This window comes from Hippocampus comes, unplaced genomic scaffold, assembly GCF_001891065.2.
Source record: "Hippocampus comes isolate QL1 unplaced genomic scaffold, H_comes_QL1_v1.1 scaffold124, whole genome shotgun sequence".
In the NCBI taxonomy this organism is placed as follows: Eukaryota; Metazoa; Chordata; class Actinopteri; order Syngnathiformes; family Syngnathidae; genus Hippocampus; species Hippocampus comes.
The window spans coordinates 757636-781823 of record NW_017805075.1 but is presented as its reverse complement, the minus strand read 5'-3'; the positions used below and the strand labels follow the sequence as shown (position 1 = coordinate 781823).

The window sequence follows — 24188 nt, the reverse complement described above, 5'->3', positions numbered from 1 at the left end:
CAACAAATAATGCCTTCAGTGATCTGATTAGTTGAAGCTTTCATACACGTCCAATCGCAGGGCTGTTTACAAACGGAAAACGGAGAGACTGTTCGGGAGAGCTCGTGAAAACTCGACGATAAGGTACCTGACCGCCCCTAAAATTTTCTCAACGGATTTAGACGATTCACAAAAATGATCAATTTAAGAAATAAAACGGCGGATTTCCGCGGATCCGCGGAAAATTGCCATGTATGAATTCACCATGTGAAAATGTGAAATTTATCAGGTTAAAATGTGAAACTTTATTTTCATGTTAAAAGAAAAACTTTATCACATTATGTGATATTGAACTTTTTTGTTTGTCTCGCGTAGCAGAAATACGCTTCTGCAATTTCATCATCAACTCAAACAATTTTGCTGGCATATTCATCCTGGTGAAAATGTAAATTTGGTAATAGAAATGTCTGGCTTCAAAGCCACACCCGGCTATTTCTTCCAAATTCCACCCGCGTCACTGACCAGCTTTTGCCCCCCATCAAGGTGTGTGTGATTAAACCTTGTTTATAGTTCTTTCCATATCTATTCATTGGCCTTCACCCTAGTCCTCATCCAACAGCTAAAAAAATTGACAGTGCACAAGTAAAATGAAGAGTTGATGTCGTGAATTAAAATTGGTGTGATGGGAGAGGAGTTAAAGGGCAAAGGCCAAACAATGCGCAGTCCAATTGAATAACTCTGTGCTCTACATTTGTTGTATAACAACTAATATGGAGTGCACAATTATTCAACAGGGTAATAGAATCATATATATTAGCAGGTTGATATTTACACAGCACAGACAATACATTCTCTCAAGTTAAATATAACTACAATATCCCCCCTCCCCCCACTGCCCCCCCTGATAAATGGAAGTCTTTTTCCGTGACAAGTGTTCCTCTTCAATGTTCAATGTCAATGAATGTTTTGGTATTTGTATTCAAGTTTTTCTCGTATAACCAAACAGACAATCCTCTGTTGTCTTCTACAGTTAAATACATCACGAGAATAAACATCATGTTACAGCAAAGACTCCGACCCCCATCCCATGACCCCTCCCTGACCTCGTGCAGCTCCCTTAAGGTGTTCACGACCCACTTTTGGTCAGTCCGCCCTCCCACATATACCACCCCCCCTTGCCCCCCAACCCACCCCACCACTTGCCAAACTTACATGTACACAAACAGACTAACAGACGAGTGCAGAAACGCAGGCGGCGGTTGAGCGCCGGAATCACAAGGTCACCCTGGAAAGAGGACGACAGGAAGGAGAGTATTCATTAACCCGATCTTGAATGATTTATGACAGCCTCACTTATAAACAGTTCAACAGGAAAAAAACTTCATATTGTGAAACACATTTTTCTATGGATTGGTGATGGAACACATGCATTTGAACCGTGTTAAACATTTTTGTTTTTGTTCCAGTGCTTATAAAATGTGCCTTTTGATCTTTAAGGTTTTTTTTTGTGGTTGTTGAGTCTTTTGCGATTCCTCTTATTTTGAAATAGATACATTTGTGCTTCCTCTGTTGGTCTCTGATTTTTTTTTTTTTTTTTTTTTTGGCACTTGCCATTTTATTACTTTCCAATCGGTTGCAGGCATACATATAAACCATAAACAACGAACCAAAATCACGAGAGCATACAAAAATAAGATAGCAATAATAAAACAAAGTAGGATCCTGGGCAAAAGCAATCGGTCTATCGAGTTTGTCCATTTTCTCTACTTCTTATTCAATTGTGGTTCTTGGAGTCTCAGTCTGTGTCTAAGTCTTTCCTCTGTCTTTGTTTTTGTTTCCAGGGCGAGGTGTGGTCAGGTGTGCTGAGCTCCTCGCAGTTGTTCCCTGACACTCATCACACTCAGTATTTAGGTTCCGGTCAGACTTCAGCTATTTGTCAGAAAGTCTTGTCACATCTGAGGTACTGGTTATATACACCTCATGGTTAATTAACCATTATTCTGAGTCTTTTCTTCATTGCAAGTTTTTGATATTATCCTTTGTTGTACTTTGGCATTGTTCCCAGGGTGTACCACTGATTTCCTGCGAATAGCTTTCCTAGTTTTGAGAGCTTATTCTTGGGTTCTCCACACGCTTTTACATTTGGACTAATTTCTCTTTGTTCTTTTTTTTCCAGCCTCAACGTGTTGAGAGCTCCGCCATTGGTCCTCAGTTTGTTTGTTACTTGGTTTCTTTAGCGAATCAAGTTTATTTGTTACTTTTATATCAGTGTCCACTTCTGAGTGCTAACACCGCCATCCCCGTACACAGTAGTAGAGACTAGTTATTGCATCGGCAACACTGTTTAAAAAAAAAAAAAAAAACTCAAAATTTCAAGGCAACAAACTTGCAATTCAACTACACATTTTAAGCTTTGCTATTGTGAAAATTGTCTCTCCTGCGTTTCATTACAACATTTTTTATTTTTACAGAACTTGTCCCTTGTATTGTCCCCTCCTACTTAATGCGGGAAGGAAAAACAACTTAGCAAATTGTTTCGGGCCAAACAACTTCAATCTGACGCACTTTATGGCACACTTGCCTGTCTAAAGCAGGAGTGTGAAACATACGGCCCGCGGGCCGGAACAGGCCCCCAAGGAGGTTCAATCAGGCCCACAGGATCATTTAAAAGTGAAAAAATGCATAAAAGACACAGAATGAATATTTTTAATGAGCTGCGATTCATGGAGTATCCGCTAGGGGACACACTGTTTTGATCAGAGTAGAAGACAAAATTGTTTTGATCAGAGAAGAAGAGAACAGCAGCCTGAGTCTGTCACTGAGACAGACCCAACACAGCAGATGCTATCAAGGACGTGAATACTTTATTCTTTACACATTAAATAGCACTCTACTTGGTTTGTAAGGTGTAGGCAGGGATTACATTTAGATTTTATATACTCGTGTAAATGGTTTAAAAATTATTTTCTTTATAAATCTCGTTTAATCTTAAAAGTGCATTTCTATATTTTTCAATCCCAATTACTTGTTAAAGTTTTGTGCCTTGGTACAATCAGTGGGATCAGTTGCAATGCAGAGATGTGAATGACAAAAGTAAATTCCACATTTGTCTAAGGAAATCTAAGGTGCTTCATGAAATGTTTTGTAAAAGATATGTTCATTAAATTTCAACATTTTCCGAATGTCCTTGTGCTTCTTTAGACCAAAACAAAGGAAGGACATATTATTATGGTTATTTATAGCAGAGTATGGCCCACTTGACATCAACCGAGGCCGTATGTGGCCCACAATGTGAAATGTGTTTGACACCCCTGATCTAAAGTCTCTATGTATTTCTCCATCACTACAAAGTGTGAAAGGCCACTAAAAACCTCTCGTCATGTGGACTACAGTAATCTAAATATTTGCACAGCGTGTTGGCGTTCTCAATGAAAAGGCAAAGTAGCCCACCACTATAGTCAATCGCATAGTATTGTGGGATCTGTTGAACATTTTTAGCACAGAGGTCGAACCCTTCTGAAGTGAACATGAATATGTGGTGGTTTACTGTCTTCGAAAAATAGAACATTCATCATCATCATTTTGTGGTGACTTTTGGTAAAAACACTCACCATCCTGCAGCTGTGGCATCAGCACACATGCTCACATTTGATTGGAGTAGGAGGTGGGCTGCTGTTCGTAGCCCTGACTGTAGCCTCCGTCCTCATTGTAGCCCCCTTGCTGGCCGTACTCGGGCTGGTAACCTCCCTGAGAGCCGGCGTACGGGTCCTGCTGACCGTAGCCACCGCCCTGGGCGAAGGAATCGGGAGCGGGCTGCTTTTCCTGCGAGGGCATGTATGTTCCCGCGAAGGCCGCCATCCAGCCGGTCTCCTTGAAGACGAACCACAGGTTGCCTATCCACAGGATCAGGTTGATGAAGCCGAAAGCCTGCGGATCGCAAAGGGCGAGATCTGCTTTCAATAAAGCGCTCGCAAGTCCGGATACTTGCATGAATGGCTGTAAAATACACTCTGCGCTAATTTGGTCAGCACGCTCATACCTAACGTTTACACTGAGCAATATCTCTGAAACCTGTAACATTTAAATCTGTCGACAGCTTTGCAAATTGCAAACGCATTTTGCACTAACTTAACTACGACCTCTAATGCACTGTCTTCTTTAAATTGTCTTTGCCTTTCTTTTATTGCATTTATAACCCAGGGTTAGGTGCTTAACTCTAACCCGAGCTGCGTGCACGCAACTTACCACAGAAGTGTTAAGTCCAGAGACTTTGGGGTCGTAGACCTCACGGCAGCGAGTCTCTCGTTCGTTGCAGGCCGTGATGAGGGTGATAACCCTTTCGGGATCGGTGGCCGTCTTCACATCCGACAGCCCTTTGGCCCACGCGCAAGACGACACCAGCCACATGAAGGCGAACACCGCTGTCGCTACAAAGTCCTGCCGGTCAACAACCACCACTTTTGAGACCAACAACTTTTGAAGGCTTACTGATGGTCAATTTTCCAGGCACACACAGAATGTTCCAGGTCAGTCTTGACCCCAGGCAAGAATGTACTCATATTAATCATCTAATTGTCTTCCCCCGTGACCTTCAAGACCAACCAACAGGTATAATTTTCTATGGAACACTATGTAGATGTAAAAAACAGATTTGTGACAAATATGTGACTTGAACTCTTTTACGGCTTCCAGATGTCCCTATTGTTTCAATGCTGTTTCCTGAACAATGTTAGCGCTGGCCCATCAAAATATACACACTGGTTGCATGTACAGTTTCGCAGTTTCAAGATTGCAATAATTACCACCTTTTTACTTGATTTAGCACATGCTGGGAAATCCAAAATCCACTTTCGTAGATGCCGGTCCAATTTGACCCATTACAGCTTCAGTGCACACAAACTTTGAAGCAGCGAATAGAAACAATGGCATTTTGAAAGATTTTCATATTTAAGAATGGTGAGTCACCTTAGGAGAAGTTATCAAATATCAGGATGAATGAAACATTTCGGATATTTTGAACAGTACGTAAGAATCAAGGAACGCTCCCGCCTGCTGTGATGTGCGTATATACGCTGACTCACTATCTGGGGGCCCTTGTTGTTTTCACGGTATTTCTCCAAGACGAAACAGTAGACAGAGAGGGCTGCCATGGAGTAGAGGAAGGAGAAAACAGCGATGGTGACAAAGAACTCTGCTGAGGAAGAGTAGTCGCCGACCAGGAACAGACGCTCGGGATTCCCTCCCTTACATGTGGGGGCATCAAAGTAAACCTGATGGAGCCTGTCAAGAGACGAGCACAGTAAGTTAGACAAGCTTTGAAAAAAAGTCATGAAAAGTCCTTTATTGTTGTTTGTTCACAAATGATTAATCTAACTGTCGTTCATTCAAATATTGCGTGTTGCAAAGATGCGATTCACCTCAGTGACAATCAGCGTGGAATTTACCGTATTTTCAAGACCATAAAACGTACTTAAAAGTCTTAATCTTTTTTTTTTTTTTTTTTTAATGTACAGGGCGCCTTATGTGTGCACCAAGGTCCAAAATCTGTAAATGCTGTTGTATAGGTCTGATGAGCACTCCGCTTGACTGACTGGGAGCATTTCCTGCCAACACGCTACTTATAAAGAGGACGGCGGGTGCGACTGAGAACAGCATGCGGACGTTAAAGGGGGAAGAGTGGGCGGGAAAGAGAACGTGCCCCCAGTCAGTATATATACATTGCCAGTATGTGCACTGTGTATGTGCAAAATAACCTCCCGAAAATGGCACCTACAAAGAGAGACTCTTACGAAGCACAGTTTAAACTGCAAGCTATCTGTTACGCAGAATAACATTGGAATCGAGGAGTCACGGGAGGATTCAAGATCAACGAATCCATGGTTTGTGAGTGGAGGAAGCAGGAAATTGACAATGACGAGAGGGAACCTGGCGTGTTTGACAGAGAACTTGCCCAGCTCTTGATTTCGGGTACAGAAGATGAGGACTAGGATAGATTTGTGCATGAGGATTGATCAAAAAATGAGGCGAGTACATTGTTAAATACTTCAATAAAGTACAACCGAACTCAGTTTTGTTTCCGCTGAATTCTAGTGTATATTTTAGTGTGGATGCATACTCCTGTATGTTTTAGGCTAGCGTATGTTTTGCAATTACATTGGTCCAATAATACAGTGTGCCTTATTGTATGTGTTAAATACAGAAAGTGTACCTGTAACTGAGACTTCGTCTTTTAATACAGCGCGCCTTATGGTCGCAAAAATCCGATACAATTGGAACATGGAGAAACCAATTATGGTTGTGTTCAACAAAAAGATGTTTTTTTAAAGGAATCTGTGTGCTCCAGATAGCTCTTTTTTTACAAGCTCCCTGTCAAAAAATGAAGACATCTGTGTCTTACATTCTGTAGATTTAAAGTTTTTTTGTCATTGCTTTAGTTAAATGGGGCAACAATTGGCCATAACTTTCCCATACGTCCCCATTCTATTTTTTTATAACGTTAAAATGGGCCTTGATATCCGGAGCAGAAACTCTTGTGGATGAGCTACAGCAATTGGAACATGATGAACAACAAGAACAGCAAAGTCATACCTGAACGGATATTCAAATTCTACTTCGATGCCAAGATCACTCTCTGACCGGTTTTTACACTCCACGCTCATCTTGAACATGCCGGAGTAACTGCCGCATGTTGAGAAGGCGAAGATGGCAAAGATCTGCGAGGGGAAAGACAGGGGGGACATTTGACAGTGACTCGATACATTCATGCAGGCGTGCGTCTGAACAAAAGCGGCACAAAACAGGCCGACGCTTTGTCAGTTGCACTGGCAAAAGCTGCGAAAAAGTGCAAAAAAATTCAGCGTGATCAACACTTTATGCAATGGTTGTCATAGTTACAATTTCATTCGCAAATGCTTTGACAACTATTTGGTAGCCACATTGAATATTATTGTGAGACATTTTGTATAATTAAACAGACATTTGCCTGAACATAACTTCTGCTTCAGTGTCCCTACCACATTTACAAAACTGAGATGTGCAAGTTCTGAATCTAAGCAAAACCAAACCAAAGTTCCAGAAAGAAGAAACAGATCTTAAGGCCCCTATTTTGGTAGACAAATGACCTGTGCACTCAGTGTAAAAACGGGCACACCTTTGGCAAGTCTAGTCTACCATGTTTGGGACCGCCATGCACCTCACCGGGAGTTCCAACGGACGGAGCTGCCGCACCCCCGATGCACCTGCTAATTTAGAAACAGAAATAGGCTGCGCTTGGCATAAACACGGGCGCATTTTCATTTTCATACCGGGACAAGACTGATTCGACGGCTGTGTCTGATGTATGTCATCATATTTGATTCATCACAACAGCATGGTTTAGTCCAGGGGTCCCCAACCTTTTTTGCCCCACGGACCGGTTTATGTCAGACAATATTTTCAGGGACCGGCATTTAAGGTGTGGCGGAAATAATACAACGAAATAATATGGTATGAGCTGCATGAAAACTGTGGTGTTTTCGAAATATAATAATAAACACAAGGAGCGTCTAATCTGGCCGCAACACTCCGATCGCTATGGCAACATTTAATGCCTTCAAAATACGATACAACGCAAATTCAAAGTGCATGAAAATGACGACTCACCACAGCACTGAGCTTGATTTTCTGCAACCAGACGGTCCCATCTCGGGGTAATAGGAGACAATGACACCTCAAGTGTGTGGTTTATGTCCAGTCTACTTTGTAATTTTGTTTTCGTCGCCGTTGCTGCAGAAACCCCCCGCCTCACACAGGTAGGATGTCGGAAATAGCAACAGTGCTATTGTGGCCATCTCAGAGTATTCAGCCATAACTTTAATCCAGTTGTCTCAAACGTACTTTTAAGGCCGCCGTCATTTGCGATCTCCAGCAGTTTTTTTTACTCATTTTGCGAGCTCCTGCGTTTTGTTTTGAGGTAATCGGTCACGTGATGGAGAAACGTGGCTTGACGTGAGTCAAGCGTGACACAGACGGATGTAACGGAGAATCCGGTAGTTTTTCAAAATAAAACATCTTTCGTATTCCGAAATAAATAAAACGGAATTAAGGCAAGTTCTTTCTGTGCGGCCCGGTACCAAATGCCCGGCGGACCGGTACTGGTCCGCGGACCGGCGGTTGGGGACCCCTGGTTTAGTCCCTCTGAATCATTGTAAAAATCAATTCATTGAACGAATTCTAATCAGAATCAGAATCATTTTTATTGGCCAAGTATGTAGAACGCACAAGGAATTTGTCTCTGGTAGTACAGGCTACACTAGTATTGCAATAACAAGCAACTACTTAAATAAACAAGGACATAAAATATAAGTATCGAAAGACTTTCTGTAATGTAAAGGTGCCACTTTGCAGTAGTACCACCCAATGACAGCTCTGCGACAATGTGCAGAGTCATCGAGCAGAGATAAACTGATCAGTGGTGAAATAAAATATTGTGTCGTTGCTGTAGCTAGTTGTTGCGCCATTTTTTTAAGTGAACAGTACCAGTAATTGTAATTTAACTTTGGGTGTGCAATTATCCAGGAAATCCTTGAGGATCTTAAGTGTCCGGTGCTGTGGAATATTGATCAACAACAATCGTTCAAGTATGTAGAAAGCTGGAGCCACAATGATTAGTGCGGTAATATTGTTCCAGAGGGGTGTGTAAAAATGCAAAGAGCCACTTTAGATTTTAGTTGCTGTTTAAGGAGTTAATGGCGACAGGGAAGAGGCTGTTTGAATATCCGCTGGTTTTGGTGCACATGGTTCAGTAGCACTTGCCTGAGGGGAGTAGCTGGAAAAGGTGGTGGGCGGGGTGTGGGGGGTCCAGTAGGATTTTCCGTTCCCTTGTCTTGTTTCTTGCGGTGTGCAAGTCCTCAAGACTGGGTAGGGCAGTGCCAATGATTTTTTTTTACGCAGTCCGAATTGTCCGTTGGAGTTGGATTTTGTCCTATTTTTGTGGCGGCCCCAAACCAAACTTTGATGGGGGAACACAGGACTGATTCGCTGACTGTTTGTGTAGAACCGTCTCAGCAGCCCCTGTGGCAGGCCGCGCTTGCTCAGCAGCCTCAGGAAGTACATCTTCTGCTGGGCCTCTATCATCATTATCATCTCAAAACTATTTTCATAGCCTCTCCCCGACCGCAAGGCTTAACTATTGGTGGGGAGTGGGGAGGTCACACACCGACACGTGGTCATGGGTGCAAGGTATTCTCCAACTGCCCTGTCATGCATGCACCCCAGTGAGTCTATTTTGGCTTCTGAGGGGACCCACTGCGATTGGCCGCTGGAAGACAGCTCCGTCCCATCCCACAATGCCCCCCAAACCGCCCGTGCCCATCTCGTAAATGGGGCCCTTAGCCTTGTATCTTAGATTAGCTCACTGGGTAAATGGAACAAATTCCAATAAAGTTGGCACCAGAAGATTCACCTACTGTCTACTTTTGGAAGGTACAGTATTTTAAAATATGTTATTTTTATTATTTTGGTAGAAGCCAAACCCCGTTTTTCATGGAAAAATGCTTCATGGCAGTAAATCCCTGCTCAATCAAGAACACCGAGGTCTACTGTATTATACATGAAGGTGGTCACAAGTTACTACATTGCCACAATAATATTCGTCGTTCTTCACAGAAGATAAAGAATATGTGCCCATGAGTATTACATTGCTTGTCAATAAGTGATGCTACCCCCTTTGTGCTCAACTATCCATTGCTTAAAGGGTTAAAACACGACAATGCGAGTTTCGTTAGCCTATCTATGGAGTTTAGCATTGTGGGTTAGCATTAAGATGAGAGACTTTCGTGTAAGGCAAAGTTATGTGATTATTTGAAATACAAGTAATTTTCTTTGTTTTATGTTTAGCTTAATTGTTAAATTCAACTGGGAGGGGCTGTACTTGACTTGACTTGTAAATCAAGGCGCCACTGTAATTTGTTTTTATTTGTTTCTGTGCTGCTTCATCAAAATTTTGCTTGGAACAGCGAATACATTCTACTTTACTGTAGATGCACCCTGCTGAGCATTGTTGTGAGTCACATACTGACATGAACGCAAAGATGAATCCTCACGCAGACACACAACAGATTAGACGAGGCTGACTATTTTTACCAGCGCAGCCTTGTTACACTGCAAGCCAGAGCCGATTGGATGGGAAATCCAGCTATTAATCTGAGTGAGATGCTCTACCATCTGTCACCAAATATTCCACTGTTAAGCCAACCACAACACACACACACACACACACACGTGACCACACGCACTAAACAATGTGCAGCGCACTCTTGGTTCATGTGTATCACAGTCACACCACTTCTCTTTATGTGGTTGCAAAAAAAGCCAATGAAAAGTTTTAAACACTGCAAACTAAACACAATACCTTTGAGAAGAAAATAATGCCATTGCCTTTAATTTAAGTCTGCTTGCTTATTGCTAACACACAATGCAAAATGCTATAGGAGGGCTTACAGGTAGCATCATCAGAGATGAAAGTGGACTTTTCTGAAAATTCCGGAAAAAATAAATAAGTGTGTGTGTGTGTGTGTGTGTGTGTTTTGAATGCTTGTGATGTAGGAGGGTTTTTTTTGGAGGGGGGGGGTTGTTTTTATGTTTAATTTTTGACAATTGTGAGTTTTAGTGGATTGGTGTGCATGTGAGATTTTTGGCTGTGTAATTTATTGAGGGAGGGGAGGTCTTTTTTGTTAGTCCGCTGCTCTCTGCTGTGCGTGTTTCAGCGCGAACATGTACGCAAGCGCGTTTTTTGATTTCAACCAATCAGCGCCGACGCAAATGACGTCATACACGACAACAGCTAAACTAAGCCAGCCGAGACGACACTCGAAGTCGGACGGACACGATTTTCTGCCAAGCTGCGTTTTTCCCTTTTTGGCCAAATATATTTTTTACAACAACTGTCTTGTTGACGGCGTCTTTTATTCGTTCCACTGGGGTTTAGCAGGTGTGTTTATAAAGAGACGAAAATTGTTTGGGGACTATCCCCCACGTTGTAGTTGAGATGGTATAACCCAAGAGGCAAAATGACGCTTGCTACTGTTGTTGCGAGTTGCCATTCGTAATACTAAACCATTAGTCAAACGGCATCATGCCTTCTGTCGTTATTACACAAACAAAAATCTCTTTCCTGTTACTAGTGTTAGTGCCTCAATATGGCTACGCTCGTGAAAGCAATACAACGAACTCAAACGCGTCTTCGTTCAATGTTGTCAACTAATATCCGGATTATGCAAATTTTCCTCAATTCTCCGGAGAAATTTTCATAAAAATTTGAAAAACCCGGAATTCCGGGAAAATCCGGAGGACTTTCATCTCTACATCATCTCTTTGCCAATTTTTAAGCAACAAATATTTATTCACCCAAACGGTGGAGAAATGCATGCCCAGAGATAAGAAAACAATACTAAAAGATTTAAGTAATATTTTCGTGTGCTATGGGAAAGAAAAGAAAAAGACAGCCAAGACTGCAAGAGTGTCAAAACCTACCATGAGCATTTGGTGCGCCAGCTGTATTTTGAAAGTGGAGGGGAAAACCCTCACTCATCAGTGAGGGCTGGGGTTTGCTGGTTAAGGGATTATCCCGGCAGCAGGTAATACTTTAAATCAAGCGTGCCATAGTAAAGGAACGGCCCGCACGAGCAGATTGGATCATGGCACTTTGGCCTCCTGCGGCGTTGTGGCTGGAATGTGACAATAGAAAGTCAAAACTGAATGTAAACGGGAGCCTTCCAAGAGCTGATCTTTTATGGTGATGCGTGAATGGAAGGAGAAGTGATGAATTGGAGAAGGGTTAGGCGCCCGCCGGGATGAGAGCGGCAATGGTGTTTGGTGCCATGGCAACGCTATTGGCAGCGCCACACAGCAAGAGGCTGGTTTCTATCCATGCTGGCATGCTGGATGAATGTCAGCTTGACTGTGGCGAGAAGACACATAGTCCCCTCGAAAAACTCTCTCCCTCACACACACAAACCATCTGCCTGCTATTGCTTTTCTCACACTTCATCGCTCGATTCCAAGTCAATGGCACACACAGGAAAATCAATGTTAACAGTTGGGTGTAAAGAGAATGTGAAGCTGCTGGTGACATTTCAGAGGGAAAACATCGGAATGGATCAGATCAAGCTTGGGACCAGTGCGACCCTGACATGACATATTTCCTCTTTTGGGTGAGAGGTGGGTCCACCCTGGACTAGTCACGAGCCAATCGCAAGGCTCGTATAGAGAACAAGTACTCACATTATGGAAAAATGGTGCCTTGAAATACATTTGGCTTGACTGCGATATGAGCTGTTGCATGGCAGGCATTTTGGCAGGGTACAAGTAAAACATTTGAGATTCAAGTGTGCTTCAGACTCCCACCAACATCGTGCAGTCAGGCAACAGGGAGCCGTCATGGACCACGTGAGTAGGTTGCAAGCCAAAAGCTAAAAAATAGCTCACCAGCCATTGGACGTTGTAATTGTCTATTCATGTGCCTTGTTTTGATCATTTTAAATTGCAGACAAGCACAGTGTACAGTATAGACACCATGACTGACCAAAGCAGCAAATTAAAGAAAGCAACAGCACGGAGTGGTGATTGATTTGGAAGCTCAACATGGAATGGCGGCCAAAGCAGGCAGACACAAGTTGTTCCCGAAGTGTGCATGGTTGAGCTTCACTTGAGCTTTATTTGGGAACTGCACGTCTTGTTGCATCCGTCAAATCGCTGCTTTGTCAGCACGGTTCCCCCGAGACAGGAAGAGGGCTGGTAGGTGGGCGACGCTCTGTGAGTCACACATGGAAGAAGTGGTAGCACAAAGTTGCCCTCAGATGCATTTGCACCACAGATAAGGACAATTTGCAATGCGCTTATCTTTCATGCATGAATTAGGACAACCTGCCTCAGGCTTTGCCTTTTTTCAACTCGTTTTACATATTGTTAACATCTTGTACATGTACTAGATGTTAGTTACTAGCCGTTGTTACTAGCCGTACCATTGCAGTAGAATATTTTGTCTGTTATTGTTTTACAGCAGTTGGATCGAACCCCAGGGGTTCGGTGAATCGGTCTCAGGGGTTCGACGGACCCTCGGCCATGTTGGTTAAGATACACCCGACTCAACATGTCAATTAGTTCTGACATGCCCGCTTGGCCATCACTGGCTGCAGATGATTACGTTACATTGCTTGTCCAGTCAGTGCTGCGGGAAAGTTAGTTCGCTCAGTAGACAACATGTGACTGTCATGATAGTACGTCATGTGATTTTTAAAAAAAAAAGTTTTAATCCATGCTATGTCGAGCAAAAAAAAAAAAAAAAAAAAAACTAAGTGGTCGGACGAATATGTACCACGTGGATTCACATGCATCACGGAACTTGATGGGACTCAACATCCTATCTGCATGATTTGTCATGCCAAGTTGAGCAACTCTAGTCTCTCACCGGCAAAACTGAAGGAACACTTCTTGAATCAGATTTTTATTTTTCAGTAGTGAAGGGTTCGGTGAACATGCATATGAATTGGTTGGGTTCGGTACCTCGAACAATGTCAAGAACCACTGATCTAGTACCATCAAATGCATTGTATAAACGTTGACCACTTACATACACTGCCACCTTCTGGTCAGGATAGGAACCTAGCTGCTATGAATAGCCAAAAACTGCCAGTAAATGCCCAATAAAACTCTTTATAATGACCATATTAAATGTTTAAACCAGTGGTTCTTAACCTTGTTTGAGGTACCGAACCCAACCAGTTCATATGCACGTTCAGCCAACCCTTCATTACAAATTCAAGACATTAAAAAAAACACATTAAAAACAGAAACAAGTAAATAAAATTACATGGCCGAAGTATAGGGTTTTTTTTTTTTTTTTTTGTAAATTGTATCACGACAGTCACACGGTGACTACTGAGCGAACTAAATTTCCCGCAGCACTGATTGGACAAGCAATGTCATGTGATCATCTGCAGCCAGTGATGGCCAAACGGGCGTGCCATAAATAATTGACATCTTGAGTCGGGTGTGTCTTAACCTCCATGGCAGAGGCTCCGTCGAACCCGAGACCGATTCAGCGAACCCCTGGGGTTCGATCGAGGTTCAGAGTCAGTGGTTTAACCCATAAATAAGGCACAAAATATAATACAAAAACTTGTTAATATCAATTGAACCCCAGAGAAAAAAAAATGTTTTTACAGATTATTTGATTTCATTGTCATTTTGTGGCATTATGTTAAATGTTCTGGGAAACGCTTTGTTACAGCTGCAGCTGTTGTGAAAGCATCATATGAATAAGGATGTACTGTATTGTATTTTAGGGTGTTTCAGAAAGAGCCCCAAAAATGGGAATCGGTGAGCATTTCCAAGAAAAGGTAGGGATAGATCCTAACAATAACCCCGCTAGCTTAATGCTAACACATAATGGAAAAGGCCGTAGTTGGGCTTATATTTGAACAAAAAGAGAGGATCAACACATGTAGACAGATAATAAAAGACTCACTGGTGTATAATTTTATGTCTTCTGCAAAAACATGACCTTTTTTACAGCACCTTACTTAGTCAATAATTGTGAAAATGTTCAGGTTTGTTTGTGTCTGCATAACTGCATTAAATTGTCATGCGCCCCGATGTATAAGATGCTGTTAGTTTAGATATTAACCTGTTCATGCACCCTGTAACCTGATAACATGATAAGCTGTCCACTGTAGTAACCACTGTCCCTGAAAGGGTTAATTAATAATTAGATAAATGACTTGAGCTAGGCCACTGCATCACTGTGACCTTTCTCTCTGGCTCAACATCTTCCTATCTACAGTATCTGCACTCTGGCACACATATCCAGTTGGAAACAGTTTAGACTGTAGAGTCGCACAGAGTGACATGGGTTAGGCTAGGCAGTCGCCCCCGAGTGGATGGGCAGTCAAGGGAGTATAGAGAATAGGAACCAGTTTGGACAGATTTGACCTTCTTCGGCAATCTCACAGGAAAAGGCTCCACGGCCATCTCTCGATCTTCCTGACATCCATTATTTAGCTCAACTGAGAATCTGCAGTCTTCTGGTAGTTACTATAAGCATAGTGAGCATTAAATATAAAAGAACTAAGCAGAGGTTATGTAATTGCAATATGTTTTTTAACCAAGTACAATAATATAGAGTACCGGTACTACTGAAAGAAAATTGGGTTTTTGCGATGGCAAAGCTGGAACGAATTAATAACATTTTCATTCATTTTAATGAGGAAATGTGTTCTGAGTCACATGTCTATAATTCATATCTCGAGGGACCACTGTAGTTGCTTAGCACTAAGATGCTTCCAGATGGTGCTAGGTAATACTCTATATTAGACATGGCTTTGGCCAGAGCACAAAAGCAGATAGATTAGATTAGATTAGATTAGATTAGATTAGATAGATAGATAGATAGATAGATAGATAGATAGATAGATAGATAGATAGATAGATAGATAGATAGATAGATAGATAGATAGATAGATAGATAGATAGATAGATAAAATGTAATAGCTTTCGGCAATATTTTTTAATGTTTGTGCAGAGCCAGCCCTCATTGTGTTGCTGCTTGCGCATGGCCATCTGAATCCTGAAAGAGAAGCAACTCCTCCTGCGCTCTGCCCGATGATTCACAGGCCAGGCTGCTGATTGGTGGTTGGCTGGCAGTGACCCAAGGAGGTGCCGGCACACTCGCACTCCTCCAGGGAAGGACTACAGAGTCATGATGACAAAGGCATGACTACGGAGGCATGCGGTGCAGCAGTGCCTCAGAAGAAGCTGCAGAGCAAAAATCAGTGGCGTCCAAATGATGGCTCAGGCACCTTTTACGGCCAGTTGTCTAACAAATGACATGGCTCATACTGTTGAACTGTACTACTTGTAGCCACTGTGTCAAGTTGAAATAAAATACGTGTCGTTGCGGCTGAATTGATTCTTTGCAATTCATCAAATTCAAGTCAACATCACATTGTAATAGAATGCAATTTTCATTTTCGCAAAGGCTGCAATTTTGAAAAAAAGAAAATGCTTCATTTCGGTCGATTGATTGGCTTTATTTTTCATATAAATAGATATCTATCCATCCATTTTCTGATCCGCTTATCCTCACAAGAGTTGTGGGGCATGCTGGAGCCTATCCCAGCTGTCTTCGGGCAGTAGGCGGATACACCCTGAACTGGTTGCTAGCCAATCGCAGTATAAATGTATATATATTTTATAGATTGAGCAATAGAGTGTCTTGATAAAATTTGAAGTGATAAACCTAGAAATTTGTTTGGATTATTGTTGACATTTGATTTTTGTCTTTTGTAATGGTTTAAATCTATACTTTTAATTATGCGAAATACAGTAAGTTACCTGTCTTTCACATTAATACATGGTTCAGTTGCCCTCATTGTAGCCTTATTGTAATGCAGTACTGATCAATATACTGTGAAGAAGAAGAAGAAGAAGAAGAAAAAGAGGAAGAAGAAACAGATCCTTGTCTCTCACTTCCTTGTTTTCTACCAATGGGTATGGTGTAACTGTGAGGCTTCAATACTGAGCCCAATTCAACACTCAAGCTTCCAAAAATGTTCACAATTGTTGAACAAGTTTCTTTATCAGTTATTAGCATTTGATTTAAATTATTGGAAAATGGTGGTCAATCCTAGAACTACGACTCATTCATTCTGTGAATCTGAATCAATTTCTTTGTGACTTTCCTGCACTGTCAATTAGAAATAAGGTACCATTTTTGAATGATGCATCAATTATTTGAAAGAAAAAAAAAAAGCAATCGACAGAATAATCCATGATTAAAATCACGGTGAGATGCCACTCTAGTTCATATAATAATATACTTAATCTTTGTGAAATCAGTTATCATGCAGTTATGCATGAAGATAAATAAAAAGAATCTGGGGGTCAAAATCCCAAGAGAGGTTGCAAGGTTTTGGTCAATGAATTGTTTGGATGGAATTTGTAGAAAATGATGAGCATGACACATCTTCACTCTCACATGGATAATAACAAGCACGGTTGTTTCTCTCTTGTCAGTTGAAGCAGAAAGGAACGTCTACGTGGGACCCCGAAGGCTCGTCAGCGCGGAACCAACCAACACACCGCGCGTGATCGCCACAGGGAAAAGCCACCTCGGATGAGATGCTCCGCAAGCACAGCTGTGTTTATTAATTGCCACCCCCACCCCCACCCCACTCCGCCCCGTCGCCTCTCCACAACAAATATGGCTTCATCCAACGCCGCAGTTTGCTGGCTCCATCGTGCGGCAAGGGGGTTGTGCACAGCCAACAGGAAATGAAATAAAGCGCGCTGCAACGCAGAGGTCATGTCCTCCAGTCAATGACTCAGGCAAGGACCGCCCCCATCAGCAGCCCCCACCCGCACTTGGTGTCCTCTGCACAGGCCAACCGTCACTACAGGAACTGCGTTGCCAAGGAATACTTGTGGAAAAAGGATATGCATGTGCTGTAGACGTCACGATATTTGAAAACAATACATGCCAAGGTACATCCTGTTGGCAGAAAAACGATTGATCGCTGTTGACTTGATCTGAAAATAATGACAAGAGCTTGTTGTGTTTGGGCGTGCGCCCAGTGGCGGCTCGTCAATAGAGCAATGCAGTCATTACAACTGAGTCACACTGAAAGAGAATAAAAATTGAAGAATGAAAATGAAAAACTGTTTTGAAAAAAAGCACTTCAAAATACATGTAAATCTGTTTTTAGACCAGCAAGACGAAGCGAAGAGAATAGAGTTCAGAGGTGGGCATTCCGTCCGTCGTGACGGAAGGTCCCTTTTGCTAACGAATACCGAGAAACTTCAAAAAAATGACGGAATACACACTGCCGGGTGGAGGTTTTCGTCCCTCAGTGCAATCGTCACTAACCGGGTCAAGTACTGACACTGACGATCCTGTTTCACCGACGACTGACAGAAACACACCCCGCCTGTCTCCTTATGTTTGTTTGCAGGGGTGACCACAGCGGCGTTCCTTCAGTGAACTGCATGAACTACATATGAAAACGCAATGCGCTTCCTGTACAGTATGTGGCAGTATTTGCCAAAGAGCTGTAATCCACCAATAAATCAAGAGTAGTAGTAGTAGTAGTAGTAGTAGTAGTAGTAGTAGTAGTAGTAGTGGAAGAAGAAGAAGAAGAAGAAGAAGAAGAAGAAGAAGAAGAGGAAATGATCGTCTTTGCACCTTGGTTTCAGTTTCCATAAATTCATGAGGCACATTAATCCAGGAACTGAGAGACTGTTGATTGAAGGACTAGTGAAATTTACTGATGGAAGCGTGGTTAATATGACATAACGGATTAACGATAACAGTTTGGTTGGGGTTGAAATACTGACGGACAAATAGTGACTGCTCTGAGCCCAGGCCGCTGACAAAAGACGAATGCGTCAAAAATTTACTGATGCCCCCAACTATGCAGTTATTACTAAAATAATAAATGGTAATATTGATTAATTTATCTCTGGCATCTCAAATGATGACATATTTCCAGTTTGGGCACACAGAACATTGCTGATAGACTCTCCGAAAATGTGAGATGCGCAGTTGGACCTCGTTCAATACACGTGTATTGGGCAATAATGCTGAAATGACATTACCATGAAAGCCGACGTCATTTATTGTCCACCACTGATGGAAACTTGCCCCATCCAATATGGCCACCACATCTATGGTTTGATGACTAAATAATCTAACTTCATACACCGGAACCAATGGATGAGGAGGATACATCGAGTTGACGTAAAAAGAAAATTGAAAAATGTACTGGCCACTTCAAAAGAGGACAGACTAGGAAGCAAACCATCATAGGGGTTGCAAAAGGTATTTTTTCACAGGCAATTACAAGAATCAGTTATTTGCGGGTATATTTGTGATCGGGCCTGGTGCCTGTCCACGGCGAATAGTGGGAGTCAACTCTATGAATATTTCCAAACGTTAAATACTAAATAAGATGCCAAAAGAGTTTAATAACATTCAATATCATTTCTAATTCATAACGTTATCATTAAAAATAAATATTTTCCAGATGATTTGAAAGCAGCATTTGAAGGACCCATATCAAATCCATAAATCAACATTTTGGAGCTTTTAAGCATGTTAAAATGCCAATTCCTCACCCAAAACATCTCCAAAATGATGTTTTTGGAGCATTCCTGCTCATTCCAAGCACCATCATCTCGAAGCATGAGCTCGGCCCAATCTAAGAAAACTTCCTGGTCCTCGCTTTGTGACGTCACAAATTGAGGCGTCACCCCCGTACTGCCATTGCACACTAAACACACGTCCATTCTGTCAGAGCAGCTGTCCCTGCAACTTGAGTTAAAATATGGCTGTTCTGATTTTGGTGCGTCAAATAAATTATAAAATGTTTCCACATACCCACTGCGATGTGCTCGATTACTTGTCATTGTTGTTTGGCGCATTGAATTGTTATTTTTATTATAAGCAATTGTGAGATGTCCTACTTTGTGAGCAGTCATAGAACGCCCCTCGAGTCTACCGATGAACTGTGTGGGCACAGTGGAGACGTTGTATTCGTGAACCAGGTGTCTTTATTCCGGGTTAGAAAAATGGTCACCAAAATGACTCTTATTTCACAAGAAATTAGATCAGCATTGTGCATGTCTATCATTAACTGTGGCAAACTTAAAATAGCAGCCATCTCGTTACCTCTGCGTCCCACGTCCTTGACGCATAATTTTCCCGCGGGACGCACAGTTCCAAATAATGTGCGTTTTTGGGACAAAAGGAAATTTCTCAGTCAAAACAAAAAAAAAAAAAACCTACGGTAAATCTTTATTTCCAGCAACGACCACAGTTTGACCATCACCGCCATCGTTGTTTTGATCTCGTGTTAAGTAGTCTCGTGTGACGAGATTTCCGTTCTCGCGAGACGAGATTGGCGAGATCGGCCTTCACCTCGCGGGAAGCAGACGATTTCCAAGTTGTGTAACATTAAAACAAGTGTTGCGAAAGTTTACTGTGGAGATATCACATAGGAAGCAGCTAAAGTTGATTCGTTTTTTGCGATGATAAGTTGACTTTGAGAGAGCCTTGCATCATTGGAAGCAGAGTAAAGAGAGGAGAATTTATGAACTCAAAGACTGAAACATGGGATGAAATAAGAACCTATTTCTCAGCAAATCTTGTATGCCTGAATTATTAAAATTTTTGCAGCTTTTGTTTATAAGAAATAAACCTATTATCATTGTATATTGTTGTTGTTTGTGTTATTATCATATGCAATTGAATAAGTAGATCATTTCAGAATTCGAAATTTGGGACTTTCTAAATGCATAATGGGACTCATATTTTTCTGATCAGCGAGTCCCTCGGACTCGCAGGGCTCAAACTGTAAAGTTATCACTGAAATAGCATGATATGGCTCTTATAAATGGGAGTCTATATCCACACACACAGAATATGCAAAAGGATACTCGCACTCACAACCGAGGCCAAACTGAGGTTCCAACCCAACACACAAAGGTTGTCTTTCAGTTGTAATGCTTCACTTCAACACTTCCTTGACAACAATTACTAGAGCTACTATTTTCCTACTTGCACAGGGCTTTGGCACTCTCTCGTGTCATCTGAAGGTGTTTCAAAAAGACCACGAAAAATGCGAGTGATTTTTTCGGTGAAAAGATGGCAATAGGCTCCACAGGAAAAAAGAAAAACACACACCTGCGATTTTGTAAATTCACCAATTTGGGGGCGGGGCCTATCTCTTGCCGTTTGCTCAAAAACTCACCTATTTGCTGTTTTTGTGCTCACCTTGTTATATTATTTGGAATGGGACGGGAGAATCTCTTTCTGAATGTACTGAACTTCTGTTTCCATGCCAGAGGCGAGCAAATCATGGACATGTATGCAAGACAAAGGGAGAAACGACTTACCCATTGGAGGACTTTTATAAATCCCAAAGGTTGCTTGATTATTGTAAACTGTCCCTGGGCCACCAACTGGGAAACACACACAAACACAAAAATGAAAAGTCTTCTCAGATTTTACACAGTGAATGGCAGCTCCAACTTCATGACTTTCAAAGATTCAGGCCCATTTGATAGCAGAGAGTATCACAAGGGGGCAGCACAGTCGGCTTCTGGTCAGCGTGTCTGTGCAGTTGTTTTATTTAAGGCTTTAGTTCAGTACATTTGCAATTAATATTTTAAAAGTTTTTGTTTTATTTATTTATTTAAGTATAACTTTATGTAACTCTCCACATTTTAATTGAATCATTATTCAAGGGGTTTTATTTCCCTCTATCTAAGACCAGTGTTAGTGTTGAAACAGTGTATAACGTAACAGTGGCTTGCAATAATATTAAATCTACTTTTTATGGATAAAATCGAGGTCTTGTTTATGATAAACACTTTGGCCTACTTCTCTACTGTACCATATTTTAATGGCAGTCACGATGGCATTACAATGGAGCCTTGAGATACAAGTTACACGTTTTTCAAGATGCAATCCATCATTTGGCCATTTCTCATGATTATTTTTTGCTTTAACGTGTAATCAAAAGTTTGAGATATGAGCACTGTACGGTTGCAGCGACTGACCTAACCTCACAATAAGTAGCACTATGACAGACTAACGCTTTGTAAATTTAAAACAACCATTCAGCTTGAGCAATACCCCCACTAACTTAATGTTAGCACATACTGGTAATCAAAAATGCCATTGACAGGCTAAGTCAATTGATAGTTGCTGTTAACGCCCTCTGAGAAAAAGACACGTGACCGCTAATGTAGAGCAACACATTTAGACAGGCAATATCACAATACTCACAGGCATGTGTTCTTTATCCTCTGCAAAAAACAACTACGGTTATTGGAGCTACTGAGTGAATGAGACTCGTGGTGACTCTTATTTGACTGTATCATTGTTCTACCACCTGGTGGCCAAAATAGGCACATCAGAAGGGGCAGCACAATGAATTGAAGCATTAAATCATGATGCACAAAGGTTTTAATTTACATTCTATTCAGATACATTATTACTTTTTTGCACTTTTTCATTCAGAGATGAAAGTGGACTTTCCTGAAAATACAAATGCGAGCATATACACAGACAGAGAGAGAGAGAGAGAGAGAGAGAGAGAGAGAGAGAGAGAGAGAGAGAGAGAGAGAGAGAGAGAGATAACTGACTTACCAGGTTTGTCGACCTTTCTAATGTAGTCGGACAAAAAATCTCCGTTCAAGTCCTTTTCCTCAAGCCATGATCACTTGAACGTGTTCCTAACACTCGCGTCTATTGCACGTATGCCAGATTGCCTGTCTACCTGTTTGAACATTGCGCTGGGGCTGTACCTAGCCGATCACGCATGAATTAGTTGTACGCTTGTAGAATTGTAGTAAAATTGTGTGCACACATGCACACTTTGTGGCTTCCGTTCTGACCGAAATTTCCAAATTTCCGAGATATGGCAAGGCCATGACAATGTGAGGAGAGGGGTGTTATTGTTACTGCGCTGGTGAAAGCAAAACAACGAACTCAAGCAAGTGTTGTTCACTGTTGTCAACTAATAATTTTAGGCAATTTTTCCTCAATTTTCATGAAAATTTGAAAATCTGGAATTCCGGGAAAATCCGGAGGACTTTCATCACTGTTCATTCATTGCAGTGCAGGAAAGTGATTTGAGGTGCAAATGTTTTTGAGTTATGGAAATAATCAAACTCATATCTCAAGGCACCATAGTATTCGGAGAGGTAATGTCTTCTTAGGTGTCACTTGGTGTGAAAAGTTTAAAATGCATGCGAGGGTGGAAGTGGCCCACCAGGCCTACGCTCCCAAAAAATAATATTTTGCTTAGTGTCCCATGAGTCGTGGGCGGGAGCTATGTGTGTGTGTGTGTGTGTGTGTGTGTGTGTGTGTGTGTCCGCACGCTGTCAGCATTCCAATTAGACAAAGCTGATTAACGGTCGCAGCAGCCATTTGTGTAGCCTATTTTTACAACAAGCAGGCAAAAAAACTCCACTTCTCACTATGTGTCTTTTTGAAGCACGGCAGGGTGCGGTGGGGGGGGGGGGGGGGGGGGGGGGGGGGGGTTATTCGTTCGTTTGTTGCTTTTGTGCGCAGGTGAATGCGACACCGCAGAGTAGGCGCTGCAGCGGCAAAAGTAAATGGCCGCACGCACGTCGACAAGAAGAAGATGGCGCGCAAAAAGAGAGACGGGCAATCACGACGGATGCCGAACAGGCCATCTCTCGGGAAGCCCTCAAGACGCACCTCGCATATAATAATAAAAAGGATGAACGAGTAAGAGGTGAGGGTTTCTCTTTTGGGGGCCCACAATACTGCGGCTATATGCAGTAGTATGGGATGGGGGATGGGGGGGGGCTCCTCCTCAAAATCAACCCTGCTTGTTGTCCTAGCAACAGTGGGGCTAATTGAGACGTGATGGGCAAGCGGAATCACAATCTTGGGGTGGGGGTAGTGTCAGAGAATATCCCTATCAATTCGCCGCGTTAATCTCTGCAAATCCTTTTGCACGTTTTTTTTTTTTTTTTACGAGCCAACAGGCCGACAGGTCGGTCGTGCCCTAACATTGCAGCACCAGCACTCGGAAGAAAAGAAAATCATCTGCATTAGCATCGCGCTATGTTGTGCCGTGTACAACACACAAATGGAAGATCGAGAAATTTATTTATTTTATTGGACCGATGCAGCATCAAGCATTTTCGATAGCCGACGGAGCAGAACGCAACATTACCGTGTATAATATAAATTTAACCACAAAGGAAGCTTAAAGTGAATATTTGCATTGTCAATCCAACAATCTAAAACAGCAAATGGATGAATTCTGGCGAAAGTCTTACCTGGTTGACGACATCCATGTTGGCCGCTCACTCGCCGATAAGAGGATGAGAGAGAGTGGCGGAGGGGGTGGAGGCATCTAATTCGGAACAGCCCAGGGGAGGAAGACGCCCACAAGGAAGAGCCGGCCGCTGCGTCACCAGCTGGGGCGAGGACGTCGTGACGTCAGTTGCGCTCGCCCAATCGCTGCGCAGCTTTTCTTCCGAGATGGCCCCGGGCCGCTTTTGCAGAGAAAAGAAGAAAAGAGCGCTTCGATAGTTTTCGTGCTTTAGTAGGCGCCTCGTCTGCTTACATGTTCCGTTCAGTAAAGAAGCGAAAAAATTGGTGTGGAATACTGTACATCAGTTCAGAGCTACGT

The 24188-nt window shown here is 42.2% G+C and overlaps 1 protein-coding gene and 1 long non-coding RNA gene across 2 annotated transcripts; both read right to left on the bottom strand.

The window, feature by feature from the left end:
* Positions 1–1160: 1160 nt before the first annotated feature.
* On the bottom strand, positions 1161–23936 carry LOC109513008 (synaptophysin-like). Its single transcript, XM_019865194.1, has 7 exons — positions 23833–23936; positions 20908–20973; positions 6568–6692; positions 5061–5259; positions 4225–4416; positions 3591–3906; positions 1161–1264 (listed from the first exon to the last, which is right to left on the bottom strand). Exons 1-6 carry the CDS (start codon positions 23848–23850, stop codon positions 3622–3624), a joined length of 885 nt encoding a protein of 294 aa, XP_019720753.1. The 5' UTR covers positions 23851–23936; the 3' UTR covers positions 1161–1264; positions 3591–3621.
* LOC109513009 (uncharacterized) lies at positions 16475–18062 on the bottom strand. Its single transcript, XR_002167638.1, has 2 exons — positions 17839–18062; positions 16475–17435 (listed from the first exon to the last, which is right to left on the bottom strand). It is a non-coding gene; the product is annotated as an uncharacterized LOC109513009 (long non-coding RNA).
* Positions 23937–24188: the final 252 nt, after the last annotated feature.